The 24,750-nt window shown below is 35.7% G+C and overlaps 1 protein-coding gene across 1 annotated transcript in view; it reads right to left on the reverse strand.

Annotated features, from left to right (window-relative positions):
* LOC306848033 (histone-lysine N-methyltransferase PRDM16-like) overlaps window positions 1-24,750 on the reverse strand; it is a gene marked incomplete at its 5' end in the record, with an annotated part of 239,893 nt that overhangs the window by 21,286 nt on the left and 193,857 nt on the right. The window contains 2 exons of the mRNA XM_079382345.1: window positions 2,246-2,348; window positions 10,216-10,347. Coding sequence (XP_079238471.1) covers window positions 2,246-2,348; window positions 10,216-10,347 — 235 coding nt within the window. The remainder of the gene's footprint in view (window positions 1-2,245; window positions 2,349-10,215; window positions 10,348-24,750) is intronic.

Genomic DNA, 24,750 nt, shown 5'->3' on the forward strand with positions numbered 1-24,750 from the left:
CACACAGTTGCTCAACGATAATAATTACATGGTCATTTTCAATTATGAAAGGTTCGGTCTCCAGAATAAGGCAAATTAAATTGTCTCTGGAAACTTATTTAAAAATTGCATTCAATTAGTTGACAAAATATCAAGTGTCATTTACTTTAAAAAGAAAACATACTTTTCCATCATGACATTTCATAAAAAGAGATTTAAATGATAAAACAATAGATATACTGTTCAAAATGAAAACAAAAATATTTTGGCACGTTCTGGTTGTAAAATGTTAGTGGAGCATGTCAAAAGTTAATGTGATGAATTGCACCTGTGGTTATTCTTCAGGACACCTGGGTGAACTGTGAGAAATGACTTCATACATCCACTAAATATCACTGAAACAACAGCTGCTTTCAAAAAAAAGCTAATTTTAAGACAAACTCCAGTAGCATTTGGTTGCAGACACCGCATGGTTTGATATACATCAATAATGTAATGAAATTCGGATGATTTTAAGTCTGGTGCCCAAATATATATAATGCATAACTTTAAAAAATACATTTAATTTTGGTAGTAACATTGTTTCCATTGAGCATAAGCCAGCAATCGAGCATAAAAAGCAATCTGAAACAAATCTTTTATAACAAATATAAATATTTAAGATTAATATAAAAACTTTAAAACCTTGAAAATTATATGAAGGTTAACCTTTAAAGAACTAACAAGATTAAAGCTAAAAATGTCATTGTTTTTGACCGTCTTTGGAGTAATTGTTCATATGACCCGGAGTTAAATGACTAAAAACGTGTCTGTTTTATCCTATTACTGATATCCTGACACAAAAGCCAAGTTCACAGATAACCCTAGAGTCATGGAAAGGTCTGATGCATTAGCTATCATCATCCTCAAATTAAACTCATTGATAACTCTGATATACTCCATGCACTGCCCGGATCAGGCCAAGCCGGATGAGTTTCAGTCTTCTTTGACTCAGTGTTTTGAAAGCAAAGGCCATGAAAAGCTCTCACCGATGCTGTGTTATCTAGGATTACACCATATATTCTGTTTTGTTTTTCAATTCATTACCGTGACACGTATTGACAGAACACACTCCACAGCAATGCTCATAGACTTCCTGCAAATTAAATGTGGAATAAAAATGCCCTTGTGACCTCAAAGAGGCCTTTATGGGGAAAACTAAAGTAAAGAAAAAGTTCCTGTGCTGATTTTTTTTTTGAGCCATAAAAACAATTTGAGACATTATCTCTCCATCGGTAGCACTAACGACAAAGGCAGGAATGTTGGGAAAAACGACAGGGAATGGGAAACTAATAGCTCTTGGAGAGACGTAGGGGGAACACAATTATATGCAGTTTAGCAGCTAATCTGTGAGCATGGGTGAGGTCCCTCGAGACTCCTCGAGCTCCACTCCAAATTCCACCACCGATAAGCCATGAGAAGGAGGTAGATGTAGAGAGCTCTCATTCTGTCTGTGTGTATCTGTTCGTCTCTCTCAGTCTTCGTTGACCATGTTCATTCGACTCTACTTTTCTTTTCTTTTGTTCTCTGAATTGATCTGAGTGGAGCCTGGCTTGCATCTTTTGGCGTCCCTGTCTCCCTTTTCTCTCGGAGAGCTTTCTTCTTGGCTTTTTGGCAGGGAGATCTGAGACACATCTCTATCAGATAAAACCTTTTGCATGTGTTGCAGAGTGACTGCTGCGCTGTGACACACTTCAGTGCTTTTGCAATTTTCTAGTCTGTATCAACTACTCTGAGCTTCAATTCCAAAATTACCAGATCACTTGGAAAGAAAAAAAACGATTTGGAAGATTGCGAGTGATGTGTTTCAATGGAAAGGAAACTACAAGTGACCACTGATGCTTTTAAAGAAAATGTAAAAAAATGAATTAGACAAAGTATATATATATATATATATATATGTGTGTGTGTTTGTGTAAAAATGATTATATTTTATTATTATTATTATTATTATTGCATTATTGTTTTATATAAAAATGCAATCAACCACACAAAATCTACATGTGCAGAAAAATCTATAGGGCTGCCATTTCATTCTTAAATTCGCCAATACTAGTTCATTTGCCTCTGGGTTGAAATGTATTTTAATATTTTCTTCATCGTCCGACCTAACAAGACGACAAGCACAGGCCACATATAGCATCTTACTAACTGTTGGCAGAAGTGAATGAGTGTGGTCTGTGTGAGTTTGTTTAAAAGAGTGCCTAATGACTTGCATTAATCTCACCTTCCAGGTTCGGTGCCATTGAGCCCTCGGGGAAAACTCCGTCCTTCATGTAAACCAGTAACTCCTCCCCTATTTCAATATCTCTAATAGCTTTATAATAGATCTGCAAAAAGAGAAGAAAAACGCATTAGCATTTTAAAACCACAAATAAAAAGGCCTCAAATTATTATTATTATTACTATCATCATCCTTGGTTTTCAGAGACGTGAATCTTTATTTTGAACATAGCAAATGTAAAAGCAATAATATTAGTTTGTTGTAAAAAAACAAAACAAAAAAACACACACACATCAAACAATCACAAAGCAGAGGATACACAGATAATGCAGTAATTATCAAACACAAAGCGCGCCTGCTTCATTCGATTATTTGCTTACCGAAAGCCAACAAGAAACACATGAAAACTCACACACACAAACAAAATAAACATGCAATAAAAACATGTGAAATTAAAGACAACAATAATAAAGTAATATAAATAGAATGTGCATTTAAAAACAATGTAATGGTAATCCGATGTGTTTGATGTGTTTTCGTTTTTTATTTAATAAACCAAACATAACACACGCACGCAAACAAAGTGCAAGTTGTTTTAAAATACAAAATCATAACTAATAGCACTGTATTACTGAGACATACGACAATGCATTTTTACATTTCAGTGTATTATTTTACCAATGCAAATGTTTAACATTTTATCTGTTGCACATGCATTCTAAATACAGTTTGTTTTATATTATTCTCGCGGTGTAGGCTATTGTCATTTATTTCTTAGCCTGCTGCAAAGTTTCCTCAATTAAACACAATTCAAATCCTTCCAGAGCGCATTGTGATGCGCATCTGTTGTGTTCTAACAAAAATACACTCCAAACAGCCTGATTTTATTTTGTAAATTAAACTACACATATAAACTTTAACCGGACTACATCGACTTAAATAATAATCCTAATAAAATAAAACGAAACAGTCGGCTTTAAAAGCGCCTCTGAATTATCCTCTCCTCGCGCACTGGACGCGCAGTACCGCTCGCTCCCTCATGAGGGCACTCAGGGCTAGGGGACAGCAGCAGATCTGGGCCGCTCTCCGAAATCAAGACATCCAGCTAAAAACCGGCACAAACTTCATCTCAGAGCTCTAATGTTGTGACAACTCGAATGTGTGTTACAAAAGTAGGCCAAGGCATCAAGAGGGGCGGCCGATGTGTAACACAGCTATCATTATTGTTAACATTAATATTGCATTTGCAGTTTAAACGAACGTAAGAGCGTTTCTGACCTTTTTCTTTTCCGAGAGTTGATAAAGTTGGGCTAGTTGTTGAGCGGTGGATCTCAAAGCCTCCAGTTGTAATAGCAGCTCTGGTCCCGTAGAGTTCAGCACGCAACCCATAGTATCATGACACTGCGCCACAGCAGCGCCAGACAGAGCAACACGCGCGTCTTTGATGAGGTGAGTCGCGCTCATTAGTGATTCTCTCTATCGGCCACTCCTCCTCTCTTATCTCCAACCAAAAGGACTGAACCCCTCCCCATGTCCTCTCCTCCTCTGACCACCGCATGAATCTATTATTGATGGAAAATGTATCTTTCCCAGCTAATGAAAATCTAAAAAAACAAACAAAACAAAAAAAGACAGAACGCGAGCCGAGCTGTTTTCCACGGGGCTTTAAATACACCTGTTTTTACTCGCCGTCTTTTACATTCAGCAGATGTTTTAAACGAATTGCGCTTTAAGGGACTAAATTCGATATTTTGCGGAGACAGTATAGTGCAGAATCACGTTATGCTGCCTGAGACACTTATTAGCTGTCATATCCAGCCTATATTTAATTAGACGAACGCTTCATAAATGAGCGTTTATTAAAACCTAAACTGTAAGGAATTTATGTTACGTCAATTAAAAATTATATTGCATTTATCCAATTAATAATCAAATTATAGTAATATCGATGTACTTATTTCTACATATGACAATAGCCTATAAAAGCAAACATTGTATATTATTTTAATATTTTGATAGGCCTAATTACAATTAATATAACTATTTATTATTATTGTATTACTAGTATTATTACTATCTAATTATTATTTATTTTATTAAAATCTAATTGCTTCCCGTTTCATAAATGTATTAACAAAACATAATTGCACAATTTCAGTTTGTTGCTTATTGCTAATGATACACTGAGGAAATTAAACGAGTGATTACATTTCATCTGAAAATTATGATTTGTGCAACGGATGCTACAATGGTTTGTTATCAGTTCAAATATTATATTGTAAAATAATTTGAATAGAATAAAAAAATGAGCATAATTTCAATCACTGGAGATACATATAAAAACGTGTTTACGGCACACACGACTTTTTAAATAAATACAGGACACATGCAATGCAGGTGCCAAACTCTCAATATTTAATCACTAAGGAATCAATAACTTACATGATCCATTTCTGAAAGATAGAAGTTGGATGTCAAATTGTGCTGTAGTCTTTGGCTAGTTCTCATTTGCTCTGGGTGCGTGGAAATGCCTTCCTTTCACCCCTAAAGCAATCTATTATGATGGGGCTAAGCTGTCTCTACAGTAAATCTTTTCAGGATCTGACAGCACTGAGAGAGCCATCTTGACCCCCTCTCAATGCTTTCAAGTGCTGGGGGCCGATGCATCATCCATCACTTAGGTGACAATAATCCCCTGTCTGTCACACACACACACACGGACACACACGCATTCATATAAGTGCAAGCAGACACAGACTGATGGGAATATATAAGAAAATACTTTTATTTGGGTGTGCCTATTTGTCTGCCATTCAAAATATTCATCTGATTCACTAAGACAAGATCAGAACAAAGTTCATCATAACAACTCTTTGATCAAATGCCAAAACCATATAAAAAAAAACGAAACTGCATGAGTAGACGTCAGGGATTTTTACAAGTTCCTCTCTAGCAAACATGTATATAACTTATATAGTGTTTTATCAGTCAGTAGCTAATAAGTAATTGAATGCATGAGTTTCAGTTTGTTTGTAATGAAAGTGTAAATACAGTAAGTTTCAGGTATTTCTTTCTAAATACTGAATGATTTACCATGATATTATCAATAACAATCGCATAATTGATAACAATTTTAATTCCGACTGAAAGAAATTAATTCATTATCATGTGCAAATGGGTATATATATATATATATATATATATATATATATACACACACACATATATACAGGTATGAAGAGTTTATTTGAAAAAACAGATAACTTGGTTTTTAAACTTTTCAAAAACAACTTTTTTATGATGTTATCATGTTTTCATTGTGTTAGTTAGCTAGTATTTTTTAGTCATGTTTTTACCTATAGTCAAAATAACCCAACTGCAGTTTGATTGATATTAATTGGAATGCACAATGAAAAAACATGATTTTTGAAAACTGTTAAAAAGTTATCTGTTGTATCTGTATATATATATATATATATATATACTTACTCACACACACACACACACACACACACACACACACACACACACACACACACACACACACATCTGTGTGTGTATTTGTCCTCAGCCCTTCAGAAACAGACGGCTATGGCATGGCAGATCTGGCTGTGCACTTCAGTTGTTCTGACAAACAGTTTAAGTGCATCTTGAGAGATGAGGGAGGGAGGTCAGAGGTCAACAGTCTTGCTGAATGGACCGCGCCATTGTGCGAAAGCCAGAATACGTCCACCAGCTCTATGCCTATTGTCTCAGAGCGCATAGACTGCTCTTAGTTTGACCCAAAAACCGGATTACACTTTCTCAGCGCAAGCAGATCATCAGATCAGCGAATTACGTGCTCTGCAGCATTTTAAAAATATACTTTTACACAAGAACACATAAGCTCGCATGGTTTTTAAGTTCATTTTGCACCCGTTGCAATAACACAACAAAATATTATTGTCTTAAAGCAAAGCGTGGTAACTAACACCCTGTTATTTAGAAGCATTCACACCTCAAACGACAGCAATAGTGTAAAACACACATTAAAACGTAAGGCCTAAAACAGTGAAAAGCAGCACTACACAGTTGAGTCATGTTTTCAAGGGCCCGAACACCAAAGACAAATGCGCAAACAAGTAAATAAATGATCCCGGTTTATTTTAAAAGGTTACAGGCACATCAGAATTTGCTGGGCGTGTGCATATTTCCATACGGCTCATGCATTGTGCATGCGCAAATAGAACAGCAAAGTACAAAGTTCAATGAATTATGCATTTTTGCATTGTGCCACCGTTCTGAATAAATAATAGGCTGTTGGACCGGCTAAAACAAAAGATAAGAAAAGGGTAAGAAAGGATAAAAAAAAAACAACAGAAGAAGGGAGAAAGTATAATAGAAACCATGTATTTAGTAGGGCGATTTTAGCTGGAGTTATTATTCTCCTGTAGGCCCAGCGGTGGCTGCTCATTGAACTGAAACGACTTTAATGATTGGGTTATGTAGTTGAAGTCAATTGGTGGTTGTCAGTTTCAGAGGTTGTCCTTCCTTTCCTCCTGTCCTCCCCTGTTTGTTAGGCTTGTGTTTTATGTGCCAGCCTCTAAAACTGCGATGGCCACACTAGTTGCCCCCGTTAGCCACGAGACAAAAGCTCAGACTTTGGCTCGTTCCACGAGTCAATCAGCTTGTTTTAAGTGAGACAAACAGCCTAAAAGTGGCAGAATAATAACAAGGAAAGTGATCCACTTATGCATATAATCTAAAACACCCCCTGAAATGGCACACTAAAAGGAGCAATTCACCCAAAAATGAAAATTCTGTCATTATTTACTCCGACCCCTGTGACTCACTTTCTTCAGTGGAACACAAAGGATTTCACTTTGAAATCTCACTTATGTTCTAATTCAAATATCATCAAGATGAGTTGTGATAGGTGTGGTGTAAATAACATCAGATCTCGCTCTTAATTGCATCTTGAGATGCCATATTTGATTATACGAGAATGCAAATGAGATTTGAGAGTATCCCAGCTAACAAAATATGTTCTAAAATGTCTTTGTGTGTGTGTTACAAATTGGTAACACTTTACAATAAGGTCCCATTAGTTAACACTGGTTTATACATTAACATGTTTTGGTAACACTTTATTTTAAGGTGTCCTTGAAACAAAGTTTAAATGTACTTATAATAACAATAAATTATGCATAATTACATGCAAGTAACCCTAAGCCAAACACTAATCCTAACCCTAACCATATAGTAAGTACATGCAATTAATTAATATTACTCAGTACTTAATTGTATAATTACACTGTAACAAGAACACCTTAAAATAAAGTATAACCCATTATTTAACTTAACTTACATACCACTATTTAAAAAATAAAATGAAAAATACAAAGGTTCATTGTTATTTCATGGACAGTGGATGAGAATAAGTAATAGATCTCATTCTCACATGAAGCTAACATATGACTTTATAAAATCTGAAGAACAGCGCACAACTGGTTTAGATAATATTTATGAACTTTTTTGGCCATTTCTGGAGCTGTGCAGCCTCTGTCCACAATCTATTACTTTTTATGAAAAGACCATCCCTTTATAAGTCAGTCACACAGGTTTACAATGAAAATACACGCTTATAAATAAAGCTTCTTTATTTTTTAAACCTTCAACATCCACGGAACATTTTAATGGCACAAAAGGTTCTTTATAGTGGAAAATGGTTCTTTAGATTCTTAAAATTTCCTTCTCACTTCTAAAAATCGTTGACCACAAATGTTCTTCTATGGCATCACGGGGAAAGCAACTATTTGGAACTTCATTTTTGGGTGAACTGTCCCTTTAAATTAGAAAGTGAGCACAAGCTAGATAAGTCAGCCACCAAGGACCCCCTCACTTAATCAGTTAGATATCATGTAAGCAAAGGAAACAATCCATTACTGCACAAGAGCTTCGTGATCAGATTTAGACCACCACCGCTGCATCAACACAATCCCTGAACAATACAGTAAACCGTTCTTCCTGTCATGAGATCTCCAGCTTTATGAGAGATCAGATATCTTATCTTAAAGACACAACTGCTCGTCCTTTCAAAGAAAGCAAATCATTGAAGACAGTGGATTACAAGATCCAGGAGTGTCCAAACTGGCTTTGTACGTGACTCTTGTAAATGACTTCTGAGTCACTTCCTCTGACAAAGGCAGGGAACAGCCTTCATCAAACAATGGGCTGTTTTTATCTATTGTGTAAGTGGTGACATCTTGACAGCAGCAGGTTCTGTCCTCATCTTCCTGACAGTAACATGTGCTCACTGTCTCTTCAAGCTTCTCACAGGATGGTCAGTGTTAGATGTTTGTCTGCTGACCTTCTCATAGTACTTTTAATAACAGCTCCAACTGTAGCTCCCACAGCCTAGTGTTGTGTTTTAATAACAGCTAGCAAAATAAGTATCATAAACTGTGCTTTTGCAATACAAATGAATAACCTGTGTACATTTATGACCCCAGTAAACACTCTGGTGCAAGTGTAGGAGCATTGTTGTGCCGACATGCTGTTATTAGTCATTTATATCATAAACTGTTTCAGCCTTTGGTCAATGCAGCATTCTAGACTTACTAAAATACACAATATGCAGAATATACAGGTCACTACCATTCAAAACTTTGGGGTCAGTAAGATTTATTTATTTAGAAATAAGTCTCTTATGCTCACGAATACAGTAATATTGTGAAATATTATTAAATTAAAATTATTTTCTATCATAATATATTTTAAAATGTATTTTATTTCTGTCATGCAAAGCTGATCCTTCAGAAAGCATTCTAATATGTAGATTTGCTGCTCAAGAAACATTTAATTATTATTAAGGTTAAAAACTATGGAAGCCCATTTCTGCCACTGAATAAAAACATTATTTTGAATAATTGAGAATTTTTAAACTCACAATTCTGACTTTATTACACACAACTGCAAGGTTATATCACGCAATTCTGAGAAAAGAAGTCCGAATTGAGATATGTAAATGCATAATTGTGAGAAAAAAGTCAGAATTGCAAGTTCTTCCATTAAAAACAGCTGTGCTGCCATGCTTTCTTTTTCAGAACAGCTTTTATTCAAAATTGAATATAAAAGTATTTTACGTTCACTTTTGTTCAATTAATGCATCCTTGATTTATTTTTTTCTGGAATTTTCTTAAAATATTTTTTAATGACAATAACATTTGTGACCTTGGAGCACAAAAGCAGTCTTAAGTCGCTGGGGTATATTTGTAGCAATAGCCAAAAATACATTGCATGGGTCAAAATTATCAATTTTTCTTTTATGCCAAAAATCATTAGGATATTAAGTAGAGATCATGCTCCATGAAGATATTTTGTAAATTTCTTACCATAAATATATCAAAACTTCATTTTTGATTAGTAATATGCATTGCTAAGAACTTCATTTGGACAACTTTAAAGGTGATTTTCTCAATATTTAGATTTTTTTGCACCATCAGATTCCAGATTTTCAAATAGTTGTATCTCGGCCAAATATTATCTGATTCTAACCAACCATACATCAATGGAGAGCTTATTTATTCAGCTTTCAGATGTATAAATCTCAAGTTTGAAAAATGGACACTTAAGACATAAGCTTTGTGGTCCAGGGTCACATATTTATTATGTAGTAACAATTTTAGGATTGGCTGTATAACAGTGAAGGATGAGTCAGTAATGTATGGCATGGCCTCTCCGACCCCTGATCTAAACGTTCAAAAAATATCTAAAAAATATCCAAACAATTTCAAAACAGTTTGTATCATAACTACTTATTAACAAAAACAATTACTGTAGGAAAATGCCAGTTGTTCTTTTTCAGAGCTCTCTTGAGCTCCGATACACACGATTCTCAGCAGGAACAGTCGATACAACAGCTTGAGGGAGCAGACGACCAATCAGAGAGCGAGAACAACAGGAAAGGGAAGTGACAGAACAACGTAGCTCACCTGATCTTCGCTGATGTGGCATATGGCCAGGTTGTGCTCTTCATGGGACGGGGCAGTGCGCACGTATTTGAGCCAGCTCCCCTCCAGAGCCCCGTCCAGACAGAACTTCACATTACCCATGTTGTCCATTACCTGGAGACAGAGAAGCATAATATAGGATGCTATCATTAAAGCACATTCACAGACAGTAACACTGAACTTTAATGACAGATCAGATATGTAAGATATAAACACAACTGGTCAAAAGTATGAAATCATTAGGTTTTTTTATTTAATTAATTAATTTAATTAATTTTTTCAGCAGTACTCCAGTCCTTAGTGTCACATGATCCTTCAGAAATCATTCAAATATGCTGATTTGCTGTGCAATTATCAATTATTTTTATTGCTCTATTTTCAGATTCTTTGATGAATAAAAACTGCATTTATGATTTCTGAAGGATTATGTGACACTGAAGACTGGAGTAAGGATGCTGAAAATTCAGCTTTGATCACAGCAATCATTTACATAATAATATTTCACAATAAAACTGTATTTTTCAAATGCAGCCTTAGTAAGACTTCTTTCAAATACATAAAAAATTAAATTAATTATTCAAAATCTTTGACTCGCAGGCACTTAGTGTCTTGAGATATGAAATAAAAAAGAAAAAGTAAAAAGAGTGGGTGGAAAAAAACTGTATCTGTTTACATGTATCAAACTGCCCCCCCCTCACATTGTTATGTATTGAAAGGGGGGATTTAAACATTGAAGACGTCTTCAATGCTGTGTGAAGTCTCAGAGGCTCTCGTTGATTAACTTTGGTTAACCTGACACTGCTAGGGAAGTGGAGTTTGCGGCGTCTGGTTACTTGTCAAGGGAAACGGAGAGAGAGATGGAGGGACTGAGAGAGGCAAAATGAGACAGGATGTCAGGAAATGACCGGAAGGAGAGTGGACGCTGCTCTCTCGTGAGATTTACGGTGCTCTTTTCTTGATATATTACCCAGCAAAAGTGAGAAATGCCACTGAAAACTGTGGAGTACCTCTTTGAAAACAGAAACTCTGTGTAAATGTTTGCTTCAGCTCTAAGAAGTTGAAACCGAATATCAAGTGTGCCGTGAGCGATTAAGACAGAAACGGAATATCCACACAAGTAGCGTGAATCCATGCTAATAAATCTGTCTGTGGGCTCATGTTAGACCTGAACTCCAGAGTGATTATATTCCAGCACATTAACACTCAAAGTTTGAACACATATAAAGCTTTAAATCAAGACAAATGAGTTGCAAAATGTTACTGTATCCCAAGATAAAAACTAGATTGTTTCATAATGAATTCAAATCATGTTTTGTCAATAATTTTTGTGGTCATTATTAGGTAGGAATGCTTGTTAAAACTTTGATTATATGTCTGAAAATGTGTGTGCGTGTGTGTGTGTGTGTTTGTACCTTTTATCCTTAAACAAAAATGCATCTCATTTTAAGAGCTGATAAAATGTAAAAAAACTGTAACTTGAATGCAATGTCGCTCCAATTTTCTAAAAGTATTTCATGTTTACCTCTCACTTATTTATGCATGGCTACACCTTAAAAAAAAGCATACCCCTGGTTTCACAGACAAGGCTTAAGCCTAGTCCTAGACTAAAATGTAAGTCTGAGCTGTTTCAACTGAAAGAAACTTGCACTGACTGATCTTTAAATATACCAGTGCCTTTGTTTCGTCTCAAGATTCACACCAGTAATGTTTTTTAATAAGGCATGGTTATAAAAATTACTTCAATGTCCTAATTGAACTATAGACTAATCCTGGCTTAGTCTAACTGGGTGTTGATCATTTGTTAGATGTATTATGGCATTATGCATTCTGCAGTATACTACTACTACTACTAATGCTGATGATTTGTAATGCATTACATGTGTAGGCTTCAGTAATATTATAATTGAGATTTCTTGTAGCATGTAGTGAGAAAACACAATGAAGCATGTGCTGAAAAATAACAATAGCAATGTAAAAAACTAATGTGAGAAAATGCTAATTGACGTGCACAACTCACACTTTCTTCATGCACTTGATAAATGACTTTTTTTAGCTATTTCAGAAGCGGGCACGACACACGTGTGAAGTTTATAGCGACGCGACAAGTTCACATCTACTGGGGCCTCCCGGCTCAAACGCAGAAAACTGAACACTAATAATTCACCCATGTACATATTTCAAGGACTACAACTGAAAATGTGTGAGGATGTCAATCAAGATACTGTAAATGAGTTGCAAAATGTCCCCATATTGATAAAAAATAAAAAACGGCTTGTTTTAACAGAATGTTTTATAATCATTTGCCCTCATATTAGTCCATACTTACCCCATTTCTTTACATTGCACTCTATATACATGCAAAATATATTTCTGTGTTTCTGTATGTTGTTGTGAAGCGCTGAAATCATGTTTTAAAGTCATCCTCACAAACACCGGCGCCACCGTTTACCTGGAAACGCTCCTGACGATGTTATGCAAATTGAAATCATTGGCTGTCATTGAAATCTAATGAAACAATATGATACACTGTACACAAGCTCATTCATTCACAAATACACACATGTTCAAGTATGAGTGAACTCCTCTGTCTAAACAGACTGACTACAGGTATCACTCAAGCTTGAGAAACGACCAGAAACAGGTTACTCTGAGGAGCAATGAAAAGCCGTAAGCCTGTTTGCAACAGAAACACGACCTATTTATTAGTGGTGTTTGTTGAGCAAGCACTACTATTATTATGGAATTTGAATAAACTATTAACCCTAAACATTCAACTTTGGCGTGTTGCTCGTTTATGTGCTACAAACATGATTGACGCAAACATTGCAAGAAAGCAATGCAACGCAACCAAACTAGATTTCTCCCATTCGAATCCATACAAGCATGCAGATATGCCACGATACGCTTAAGGGTTTTCCTCTTATCTCACTCTCCCTTCTAAGTTGCATGGCCATTTTCTCTCTCTTTCTCCGCTCTCCCAAAAGTTTGAAGGGTCAAATACCAGAGGGATGGCTCTGGAGTCTGCTTTGGGGTTAAGGAGCCCCTCAGTGCCACTTTAAGAGCCCAATTACTCCCATCAGGTGTGAGGAACTGCCTTCGGGCTGATACAAACACACACACACACACACACACACACACACACATGTGCCACAGGAGCATTTGTGTCACGAGGTGAAGAAGAAGTGTACTTCCGAGCCATATTGTCGACACCTCCATGGGCGTAAGTGAGTACTATAATGTGATAGTTGTGCTGATCAGTCTTGTAGCTGAAGAAGAACAGAAAGAGGGAAAGCGAGGTAAGCCTGGGAGAGTGAGGTGACCTCTGACCTCTATATGGAGCTAATCAGCGACAGAAAGAAGGAGACGAGGACAAAGAAATAGATAGAAACTGGTTTCAGGTACACATACACACCCAGAATGCACATACAGATGATGTGTACTTGCAGTTTTGTTGATTATAATGGGAGTGATTTGGTTTTGATGTCATTCTTTGGTTGTTTGTGGCTGCCAAGCAACGTTTCAACTAGCCGCATTATTATAAAAAACAGTTGTGTGGTCACAGATGGGCGTATGTTTTATAGGGGCTTTGAATGTGACAGGACCCTTTTCTATTCTAACCTGACAGTGCCTCTGTGTATAAGACACGGTTCAGAAAGACATGATTGATTCAGTCAGTGTGGAAGAACCTGACTGGTCTGCAGAAAGACAAGTCCTGATCCCAGCTGACTTTATATGCAGACCTTGAGCCAAAAACTCATATTGGGGTACTTTTGGCAATATAGTGTATTATATATATTTACATATATTTTTTTTGTGCAAAGCCCTTCTGCTAGCAATCCATCTTAAAATGAGCTAAAACAGCACTTTGTTGTTTATTTAAATTAAGTCCTGTGCAAATATCATTTCACTTCTTTCTATGCAGATGAGGCTTATTGCATATTGTGTCTATATCCAGCGCTGTTTCCCTGTAATTTCTTTGAAAAGTAATGTTTATGTTTTCTTTTGATTACAGTAACAGTTATTCCTCACATGATGGGGATGTGCAATGTAGTCAAACACATTTTGCCATGTAAAAGAGCAGATTCAGGTGTCTGTACTGGATTGGTGAAGTGATGCTGTACAATTCCTGTAAAGTAGCACATATTACAGTGCTCTGCTGCATCCTAGCCTTCAGAAGGACCTGCAAGACGAGGAACTGTGTGTTCAGCAGATATCTTAGTGTGTTTGCGGCGTCACCTGATTTGCATAATTCCTTTAGTAAATCAAGTGAAAACACAATGCTATCAGTGGCTGAATTAATTCTTGGTGAATTCCTCCCTTGTTTTAATGTGATTTCCTCCCTCCGAACAGAAGCCTGGCAGGATATATGATAAGACAGACCCTGAATTGAACACTTTTGTTTCTCACAAAGGGAAAAGAGGGAAATGCCCCTGCAAACCCTTTTAAAGCGGCAGCTGCGCACACACACACATGCGGTCCACCTTTACAGCGATCAGCTCCTCAACCTGCATGACTGATGTAGTGTGCAAAGTGAACATCTCATAAAACGTCACCTGCAGTCAGGCCTACATGTACCTATAACATATCAATATTTTACAACGCCAGCAAATGCCATTTCTGCAGCCATATATAACTGGGGCCTGCAAACGGCTGAGACGCAAAATATTCATTTGCACATTATTCATGGTAACAAAGGCCTGAAAACACGTTGCGCTTCTTGTCATGGTGCTAAAGGAAAGCTGAAAAACCAAAGAGCGGGTCAAAGCATTTATTTCGGTGCGAGTGTTCGCAGGGTTTGTGTTTCACTGATTGAGTGTTGTGTGCTCTGGCGAGAATAAAAATCAGATTGTGCTGAAAGTTCTTATCTTTCACCTGTGTGTGTATTTATATGAAGGAAGGGTGTGTGTGTATGAACAGACCTACTTTACCCTCAGCTGGTTTTCTATCCTAAACCGCAGTGAAGTTTTACTGTTTTCAGATACAAGATTGATACCGAAGGACGGCCTTAGACAATCATAACTGTAACAACTAAACACCACTTGTGTATATGCGTTAAATGAGTGTTGTTAGGCAAACCAACCAAACCATGGTAGCATCACTGTAAAATTACATTTAAAAAAATCTTAAAAAAAAAAAAATGACTGATGTAATTTTTCTTTCTTTTTTTTTGTTAAAAGTATAATTGCTTTTATTCAACAAGGATGCATTTAATTAGATTATAGAAAATATACATTTAAAATGTTACAAAAGATTCACATTTTAAATAAATGCTGTTCTAATGTTCTTTTGAGCTATTTAATTAATCCTTAAAAAAGCTTATCATGGTTTCCTCAAAATGACTGTTTTCAACATGGATAATAATCAGAAATGTTTCTTGAGCAGTAAATCGGCATATTAAAATGATTTCTAAAGGATCCTGTGACACTGAAAAGTAATGATGCTGAAAATTCAGCTTTGATCACAGGAATAAATGTCATTTTACAATATATTCAAATAGAAAACAGTTATTTTAAACGGTAAAAACATTTCACAATATTACTGTTTTTCCTGCATTTTTGATCAAGTAAATGCAGCCTTGGTGAGCATAAGACTTATTTCAAAAACATTAAAAAAGTCTTATTGACCCCAAAATGTATGTATGTTTGCATGCATAGCAAAAAGTTCAACAATAATAAATAAGATGTGCAGACATATTTCCCAAAAATATACTACTTTGCTTCTTCTTGTATTATACTATTTTGTTTCCACTATAGGACCACTTCCAATCAGGAACAGTAACTGACCATGGCAAATTATTCTAATATTAGATATGATATCATGTCTAATAATTCATTTTCCTAACTGTAGATTATATTGTATATATGTTGTTGTAAGATTCATTTGATCATTATATTTTATTTTATTAAAATATGACATTTTCTTAGGCCTTCATTTGAAAACCATTATGGGTGAATTGAGAATCAGACGCAGCGCATAGGATTTCTGACGCGTCTCAGGCGGTGGCTGTCCTGATTCAGACTGGAGCACTTGAGCAGAAACAGGGGACGCTGAGAGAATTCTCGCCGCTTGTCAGCCTCATTGTGTAAAACAGGAAGGCTTAGCTGACACCTCTGCAGAGAGCGCCCGACACAATGCAGGCTAATGCACTGACACAAGAACAAGCACACATACTCTCCTGCTCACATCCTGGGGAAGTGTGTGTGTGTGTGTGTGTATGTGTGTGTGTGTGAGCGTGTGTATCTCCGAAGTTCGAAGAGGAGCAGGCAAAACGTCTCAGTTATTAAAAACACTTATTGTTGTTGTGGTACTTTTGGGGGTTGTGTGGCATAGTAATGTGTGATTATTATTATTATTATTATCATTATTATTATTTAAAGCAGGCGACAGTAAAGACATTAAAATGTTACAAAAGATTAATATTTCAAATAAATGTTCTCTTGAACTTTCTATTTACCACAAAAAAAAACAAAAACGAAATTAAAAAAGGTAAGTTTCAGAAAGTATTGAGAAAGTATATTGGTATTCAAAATCATATTTCGTTATTTCAAAATCGGCATATTAGAAAGATTTCTGAAGGACCATGTGACTGAAGACTGGAGTAATGATACTGAAAATCTAGCTTTGCAATCAGAGAAATAAATTACGTTTTTAAAATATTTATATACAAAGCAGCTATTTTGCATTGTGATGCTATTTCAAAATATCACTGTTTTTACTGCATTTGATCAAATAAATGCAGCCTTGGTGAACATAAGACTGTTTTACTGTTGATAAACCTACTGTTTCATATTTAATACGCAATTTAAGTTTACTTGATGATCAATATGTATGTATATATGTATTTATTTATATTTTCTTTAAGAAAAATCAAGTTAAAATGTGAAAAATCTGTTTATCATTATTATTTTGTATTGTATTATACTGTATATTTTGCCTCCACAATACAATCTACAGAGCTTTGAACATAAAACTAAATATTCATCATCTTACTAAGGCCTATTGTTGGAGATATTGTGTTCAATACCCAAGATATTGGATGATATTTTATGCATTATGTTTTTTTTTTTCAAATTATTATGTTATATAAATAGTCGGATATATTGTTATAAGGCTCTCATTGATTTACCTTATAAGAGATCAGAATATCATACTTCTTGGCCACATAAATATTAGCAACTGCAACAAATTCCATATTTATATTGCTCAATTTGGGCTTCTGAATAAAATTACATAAGCGCCATATGATACTCAACATATGATACTAAATATGATACTCAACAAAAACACACTTTTTGACATTTTTATGACTATTATTTCATATGTCTGGCTCTACAGGGTTAAGAACATTTGAGGTTGTAGGTGTTTCCCAGAATGCTGTGTGGTTACTAGTGTTGTTTAGTGTGATGCTGAACACTCGCTTTCTAGAACAGAATATTCTGTGATATGCTGTAAGTCTAAGGGTTCTTCTCTGCCGCTTTATCATCTGCGGGTCAAACTGAAACAGAAGCAGGAAACATGTTTGTGAGAGAGGGAGGCGAGTGTCTGCAGCTAGAGGGCAGTCATGTACGGGGGCCGTGGAGACTTGGAGACGGACAGAAGAAAGGTCAAACACCTCCTCTACCTTCACACTCACTCTCCATCCTCTCACACTCAGCTCTGCCGCTCCATCAGTCGACCTCCAACTTTAACATGTGTCTTCATGCTGTAATTAAGAGCTCTGGTTAGAGTTCATTAAAGTCAGATCCAGGATCAGTTTCCCATAATCAGATTCTTATCGCACACATTGCGTCTGGAATCCAAATCTGGCCACGGACCATAGGAGAAGCACATTACCTTCAACAGACACTTTTACACATGATGCACTGCGAATCAGACACATCTGCTCCAACATGATTGCTCTCTGGTGCTTTTTTCTTCTCTGTTTGCATATATATATATATATATATATATGTATATGAGACATGAAACATATTTAGAACATTTTATACACATATACGCAATGCAAACATTTAACTAATGTAATGCATTGCAAATGGCAATTTTTTATCCATCTTTGAATCTTTTTCCTCCCCATTTATCACTGTAAAGCTGTTTTGAAACAATCTGCATTGTAAAACGTGCTATATAAATAAAGTTTACTTGTATTTAATTTAATTTTAATTTTAATTTTAATTACATTTTAAGATTCTTCATTGTTAAGGTTTCAAACATGATAACCATAAATATTAAACTTGGGAAATTTACAGTAATTCATATTTTTGTGTCATAGACATGAATGATTAGATGCAATTTGACCTGTTACATAACTCTTTTAGTATCATTCCTATACTATTATTTTCAATGAACTTTATATATAGTAGTATTTATAATAATGTAAATATAAATAATAGAAGTATTTTATATTTAGTAGTAATTAAGCACATATTAATGCCTTATTCTACATCCCTAAACCTAAATATATATTCTCATTTAAGTATTTTATATTTAATTTAATATAATGTAATTATTTTCATTTCACCAGAACAATATCTATAGACCAGAACATCATAGACACTTCAGGTGTGTGGTTTTCTTTCTTTTTTTTGAGCCAGTAAGAAAATGTATAGCAACCCTCAGAAACTCCCTAGTAACCACTAAGAAAATCTTACCAACTGCATATTTACGCTCTGGTAACACCCAGAATATGAAAAAAAAAAAAAATCCTATACACATTCCCTGTTGAATCATGAGCAATAAGATCAGGTGCATGTGTTTAAAAAGGTCTATTTTGATTCTATATTGTCTTTAAAGTTACGCCTCAGGCTAGATAATTTGCACTTTTCTGCCATTTCAGAGGGCAGTGGGTTATATTTATACATATGGCAGTTCCTTGACATTAGCGCGGCCCCTCCAGCCCTTGTCCAGACAGACAGACAGACACATATACACACACTCATGTCCATTCATTATACCTTATCTAGCCAGGGCTAACCTGCAACCCTGACACAGGATATCCTGCTGCCTTCATTACAGTGCCAGAAGTCATTACTCCACGTCACACACACACACAAACACTCACACAGACACACACCTCCTAACTCTTTCAAGCTGCCTCCAGCCCAGACTCGCGCCACACACACCAATGGCAAAGCTTGCATCAAAGTCAACAGCGCAGTCTGGGCTGCCAATGAGGTGAGACAGAACAACAGCCATCTCCAGACTGACAGACGTTATTAGAGAGGAAGTCTCACTCAATCTGCGGTCAGAGTCAGATAATGGTGCTGTGTTACGCTTATGAAATGAAGATGTGTGTTTATGTGTTTCCTGATGGACAAATTATGTTTCTAGATGAAATATGTCATATTTCTGACGTATTTTGGGTCCTGTGATCATTGTGATGCAGAAACAAACGGATGGAGTTGTGGAATAAGTCATATAATTTACAGTATAAAATGGAATGTCAAAGAATTTAGCAAATTTTGAATGAATAAATCAAAAGTAGGGCTGCTCAGTTAATCAAATAGCGACATGGAATTGTGCTTGTTAATATTAAAGTACAGCATTTTCACCATTTTAATTGATAAAATTATTGTCATATCAAATACACACAGAAACTCAAAGGTCTTCATGACAATCTGTCAAAATAAAAGTTCAGCAGAACTTGAGAAATTGTGACACAAAAATTTTACTACTGTACAATTGCTACTGTTGGTGGTGGTGGCGCAGTGGATAAGACACATGCCTTTGGTGTGAGAGACCCGGGTTCGAATCCACTGTGAGACACCAATGTGTCCCTGAGCAAGACACTTAACCCCTAGTTGCTCCAGAGGCGTGCGACCTCTGACATATATAGCAATTGTAAGTCGCTTTGGATAAAAGCGTCAGCTAAATGAATAAATGTAAAATGTAAAATGTACAGTCGTATGCACTTCTCAAAGAAGCAATAATAAATAAATAAATAGTGGTCATTTGATTACATTTTAAAAGAATAATTAAACTGTTGTTGTTTTATGCCTTCATTTGATTGCCACATTTGAATTTGTATTCAATCAAAAATAAATCAGAAATCAAATAATCATAAATTGTTAATCATACACTGGTAAACTGAGTAAGTTTCACAATTTCATGATTTCAATTAATTAGACATGCTTTTTTATTACATAAATTGAATTCATCATTAAAATGACAAAACAAAACAGAACAGGACAGGACAGGACATAATTTGAACAAAACAAAGCAGGACAAAACAAAACAAAACAGGACAAAACAAAACAAAACAAAACAGGACAAAACAGAATTTGGACAAGACAAAACAAAACAGAACAGGACAGGACAGGACAGGACGTAATTTGAACAAAACAAAGCAGGACAAAACAAAACAAAACAAAACAAAACAAAACAAAACAAAACAAAACAAAACAAAACAAAACAAAACAAAACAAAACAGGACAAAACAAAACAAAACAAAACAGGACAAAACAGAATTTGGACAAGACAAAACAAAACAGAACAGAACAGGACAGGACAGGACATAATTTGAACAAAACAAAACAAAACAGGACAAAACAGAATTTGGACAAGACAAAACAAAACAGAACAGGACAAAACAAAACAAAACAAAACAGGACAAAACAGAATTTGGACAAGACAAAACAAAACAGAACAGGACAAAACAAAACAAAACAAAACAGGACAAAACAGAATTTGGACAAGACAAAACAAAACAGAACAGGACAAAACAAAACAAAACAAAACAGGACAAAACAGAATTTGGACAAGACAAAACAAAACAGAACAGAACAGGACAGGACAGGACATAATTTGAACAAAACAAAACAAAACAGGACAAAACAGAATTTGGACAAGACAAAACAAAACAGAACAGGACAGGACAGGACATAATTTGAACAAAACAAAGCAGGACAAAACAAAACAAAACAGGACAAAACAAAACAAAACAAAACAGGACAAAACAGAATTTGGACAAGACAAAACAAAACAGAACAGGACAGGACGTAATTTGAACAAAACAAAGCAGGACAAAACAAAACAAAACAGGACAAAACAGAATTTGGACAAGACAAAACAAAACAGAACAAAACAGGACAAAACAGAATTTGCACAAAACAAAACAAAACAAAAAAACAGGACAAAAAAGAATTTGGACAAGACAAAACAAAACAGAATTTGCACAAAACAAAACAGAATTTGCACAAAACAAAACAAAACAAAACAAAAAAAACAAAACAGGACAAAACAGAAATTGGACAAACAAAACAAAGCAGGACAAAAAAGAATTTGGACAAGACAAAACAAAACAAAAAACAAAACATTTCTGTCTACAGTCCCAACTGTTCTGATGGACAAGACCCTATAGAGAGGGTCCGACCCAAACCAAGCATTTCAGAGGGACAGAAAGAGAAGAGGACAATTAATTCTGTTTTATTAACTGACGCTGTTGGATGTGCGTCTAAATGTATTTGTGTTGCCAGATCTCTCCCATCGTTCTGTCCCTCTCTTTCCAAAATCAATCCCAGACATGTATCAATAAAAGTCAGGCCACTGCTGCAGTCTGCAACCACAAACCACCGTCCGCTTCAGGCAGACAGCAGCGGCTCTGCTCATCAGCTTGTCCTCTGTGACTATCGCAACGCCCGATGAGTAATGACTTCACTTCACTGGCTCGGCCCAAAACATGTATGCAAAAAGAGTGTTTGCAGCCAAAGCAATGCTGATCCAAACCCATACGGCCAGACAGCTTCTCTCATGTAAATGCAATGTCATGGAAAGCCTAAAACAGCCTTGCTCTGTCAAACAAGTTCATCAAATTCCTCCAGTGTGCCCAGCATTGTTTAAAGAGATTTTTTTTGCACCAAACAGTTTTCATTTTGGAGAACAATAATACACTGGAAAGATAAATTACAGAATGTTTCAACCATGTTATATGAAAATTAAATTCATGATAACTTAGTAAATTGGCCCAGGGGGACATGAAAATTAGCAAAGCAAGCAAAAGTTTAAAACTCTCACCAGAAACAACACAATAATGAATTATAATGCAACATATTAGTCATGACACAGCACAAGGATGCTACAAATCAAATAATCAGTCTTCAACACAACAAAAAATAAACCACAATACAAAAATTAGCCACAAAAGAATGAAAATATTTGTAAAAAGTGTACAAATAGAAATCTGATGAAATTTGTTAATTAATTTGTTTGTTTGTTTACATGTTTATTTAAAATACAAATAAATAAAAAATGGTGTATGTATGTAAATACATTACATTGAAAAAAAAAAAAACATATAAATGCTTTTCTTTTGACCTTTTTATTTACTGAAGAATCCAGAAAAAAAAAAAAAAAAAAAGAATCATGTGACACTAAAGACTGGAGCAATCACTGTTGAAAATTCTGCTTTAGCATCAAAAGAATAAGTCATTAAAAATATATTAAATATTTTATATTAAAATATATTAAAATAGAAAACATTTCATTAAATTTAATGATATTTCATAATATTACTGTTTGTGCTGTATTTTTATCACATTAATGTATCTTCATGAGATATTTCATTCAAAAACAGTAAAAAATAAATAAATAAAAATTAACTGCCCTCAAACTTGTAAACAGTGGTGAATTTCATTTTAATTCATCAGTTGTTTTTCTTTGACATGTTAATTCTAATGTGTTTTTACCTTTTGTTAATTCTGCTATAATGCTAGAAATTCAAGTCATGTGCTGAAGGTGTCCATTTAACACAAAACTTAGGAACACGAAACAACCAAACAAAAGTACTTATATGCACTGTATTCATCTTAACTCATCAGTCATTTATATTCAAAATATCCATAAGCAAAAAGGGCATGAATTCAGTTCTTTGTTGTACTGGTTACACCTAACAACAGCATCTGGAAAAGCTCTTCCTTCACACACACTAAAATGTTTGTGGTTTAATCAGGTGTTTGTAGGTGGTGTGTGGGAAAGCCTGGGTGATGAAGGTACAGGGGCGCATCGACAGTCCGTCTTCTTCACACACACCCAACACCCTCTAACACCCCAGTGACTGGCTCACTGTTTGGGCACGCAGGGCAAAACTTTCACAATTTACTACCTGCTTCCCCCTGCGCTGTCATTACGGACGAACACACAACACAGATGTACCATTACGTACACACAGGCGCACATACACACACACACACCTTTGTAAATCTGTGAGGAGTCATAAAATTTATTAGGAAAGCCCCCTATTCGGCCGCTCAGCTGTATGTGTGTGTGCGTATGTGGGAACGTCGAGCTGCGGTTTGTGTTTCGCCGTCATAATTTCTGTGACTCCTCATCTTGCGAGGGCAGGCTCTGGTTAATTAAAAAGCGGGCGAGTCTGGCTGGCTGGCCGGACGCTCTCGTAAAAAACACATCTGGGCTATGACTGGCGTAAGGTGGGCCAGTGCTTCATTGCCACTGTTGAGTGTACGAGCGCTCTGATAGCCCCACTGTCACTTTGAGAGTGAGACAGAAGCGTGATAGAATACAGACGTACAGTGCATGCACAGACACAACCAAAACACAGCTGCCACACACACACACACACACACACACACACAAAATACTTTATACTAAAAATGCAAGGCATTATGCAAGAGCTGCAAGAGTTACACTTCTACCATGTATACATGCAAGTAACATTACAACTACATGTCAACTAACTCTTATTAGAGTATTATAGGCTCTAAAGTTAGGATTAGTAGAATAAGTTGATTTACTTGCAAATTTACTTATAGTCTGTTGGGGGACCATCAAAATAAAGAGTTGACAGATATTAAGAAGATTGTCTACAAATACACTAATGACTACTAGTTGACATGTAGTTGCAAAGTTACTTATAGCATGGTAATGTACATGGTAATGTTAATGTGTCTGGTCTTGGCAGAATAGATCTGCTTGCTGCTGCCAGTACATCTACATCCATGCTGCTGTGAGCATGTAAGAAATGCTGCTGCTGCACTTTTAACATATATGAAATAACCCGCACTAGTGTTTTCACCAGCTAAAAATGGTTTTAAGTCAGTTATTTCTCTCTTTTTCTATAGTGTGTCAGTAGGAAATATCAGTTTACATTTCCAAACATTCATTTTGCCATTAATTGTAATAATCCAGTGAGATTTTTGTCTGACAACAGCCAGTGCTCCACACAGAGATCTGATCTGATCATCATCCAGTCTGTCTGGAGTGACATGAAGAAACAGAATAAACCGAGACAGACTAAATCCACAAAAACTGTGGCAATGTCTCCAAGATGCTTCAAGAAACTTACCTGCAAAACTACATAAGGATTTAGTCTGTCTGGATTATTACAATTAATGGCAAAATTAATGTTTGGAAATGTAAACTGATATTTCCTACTAACAGCAAAAGACAGAAATAATTAACTTAAAACCATGTTTTAGCTGGGGAAAATACTAGTGTTGTAATAATTTTGGCCACCACTGTATAACTTAACATGAAATCATAATTAACATGAAATCACCTGGTATC

The sequence above is a fragment of the Barbus barbus genome (genome assembly GCF_936440315.1).
Source record: "Barbus barbus genome assembly, chromosome: 28".
NCBI classification, from domain to species: Eukaryota; Metazoa; Chordata; class Actinopteri; order Cypriniformes; family Cyprinidae; genus Barbus; species Barbus barbus.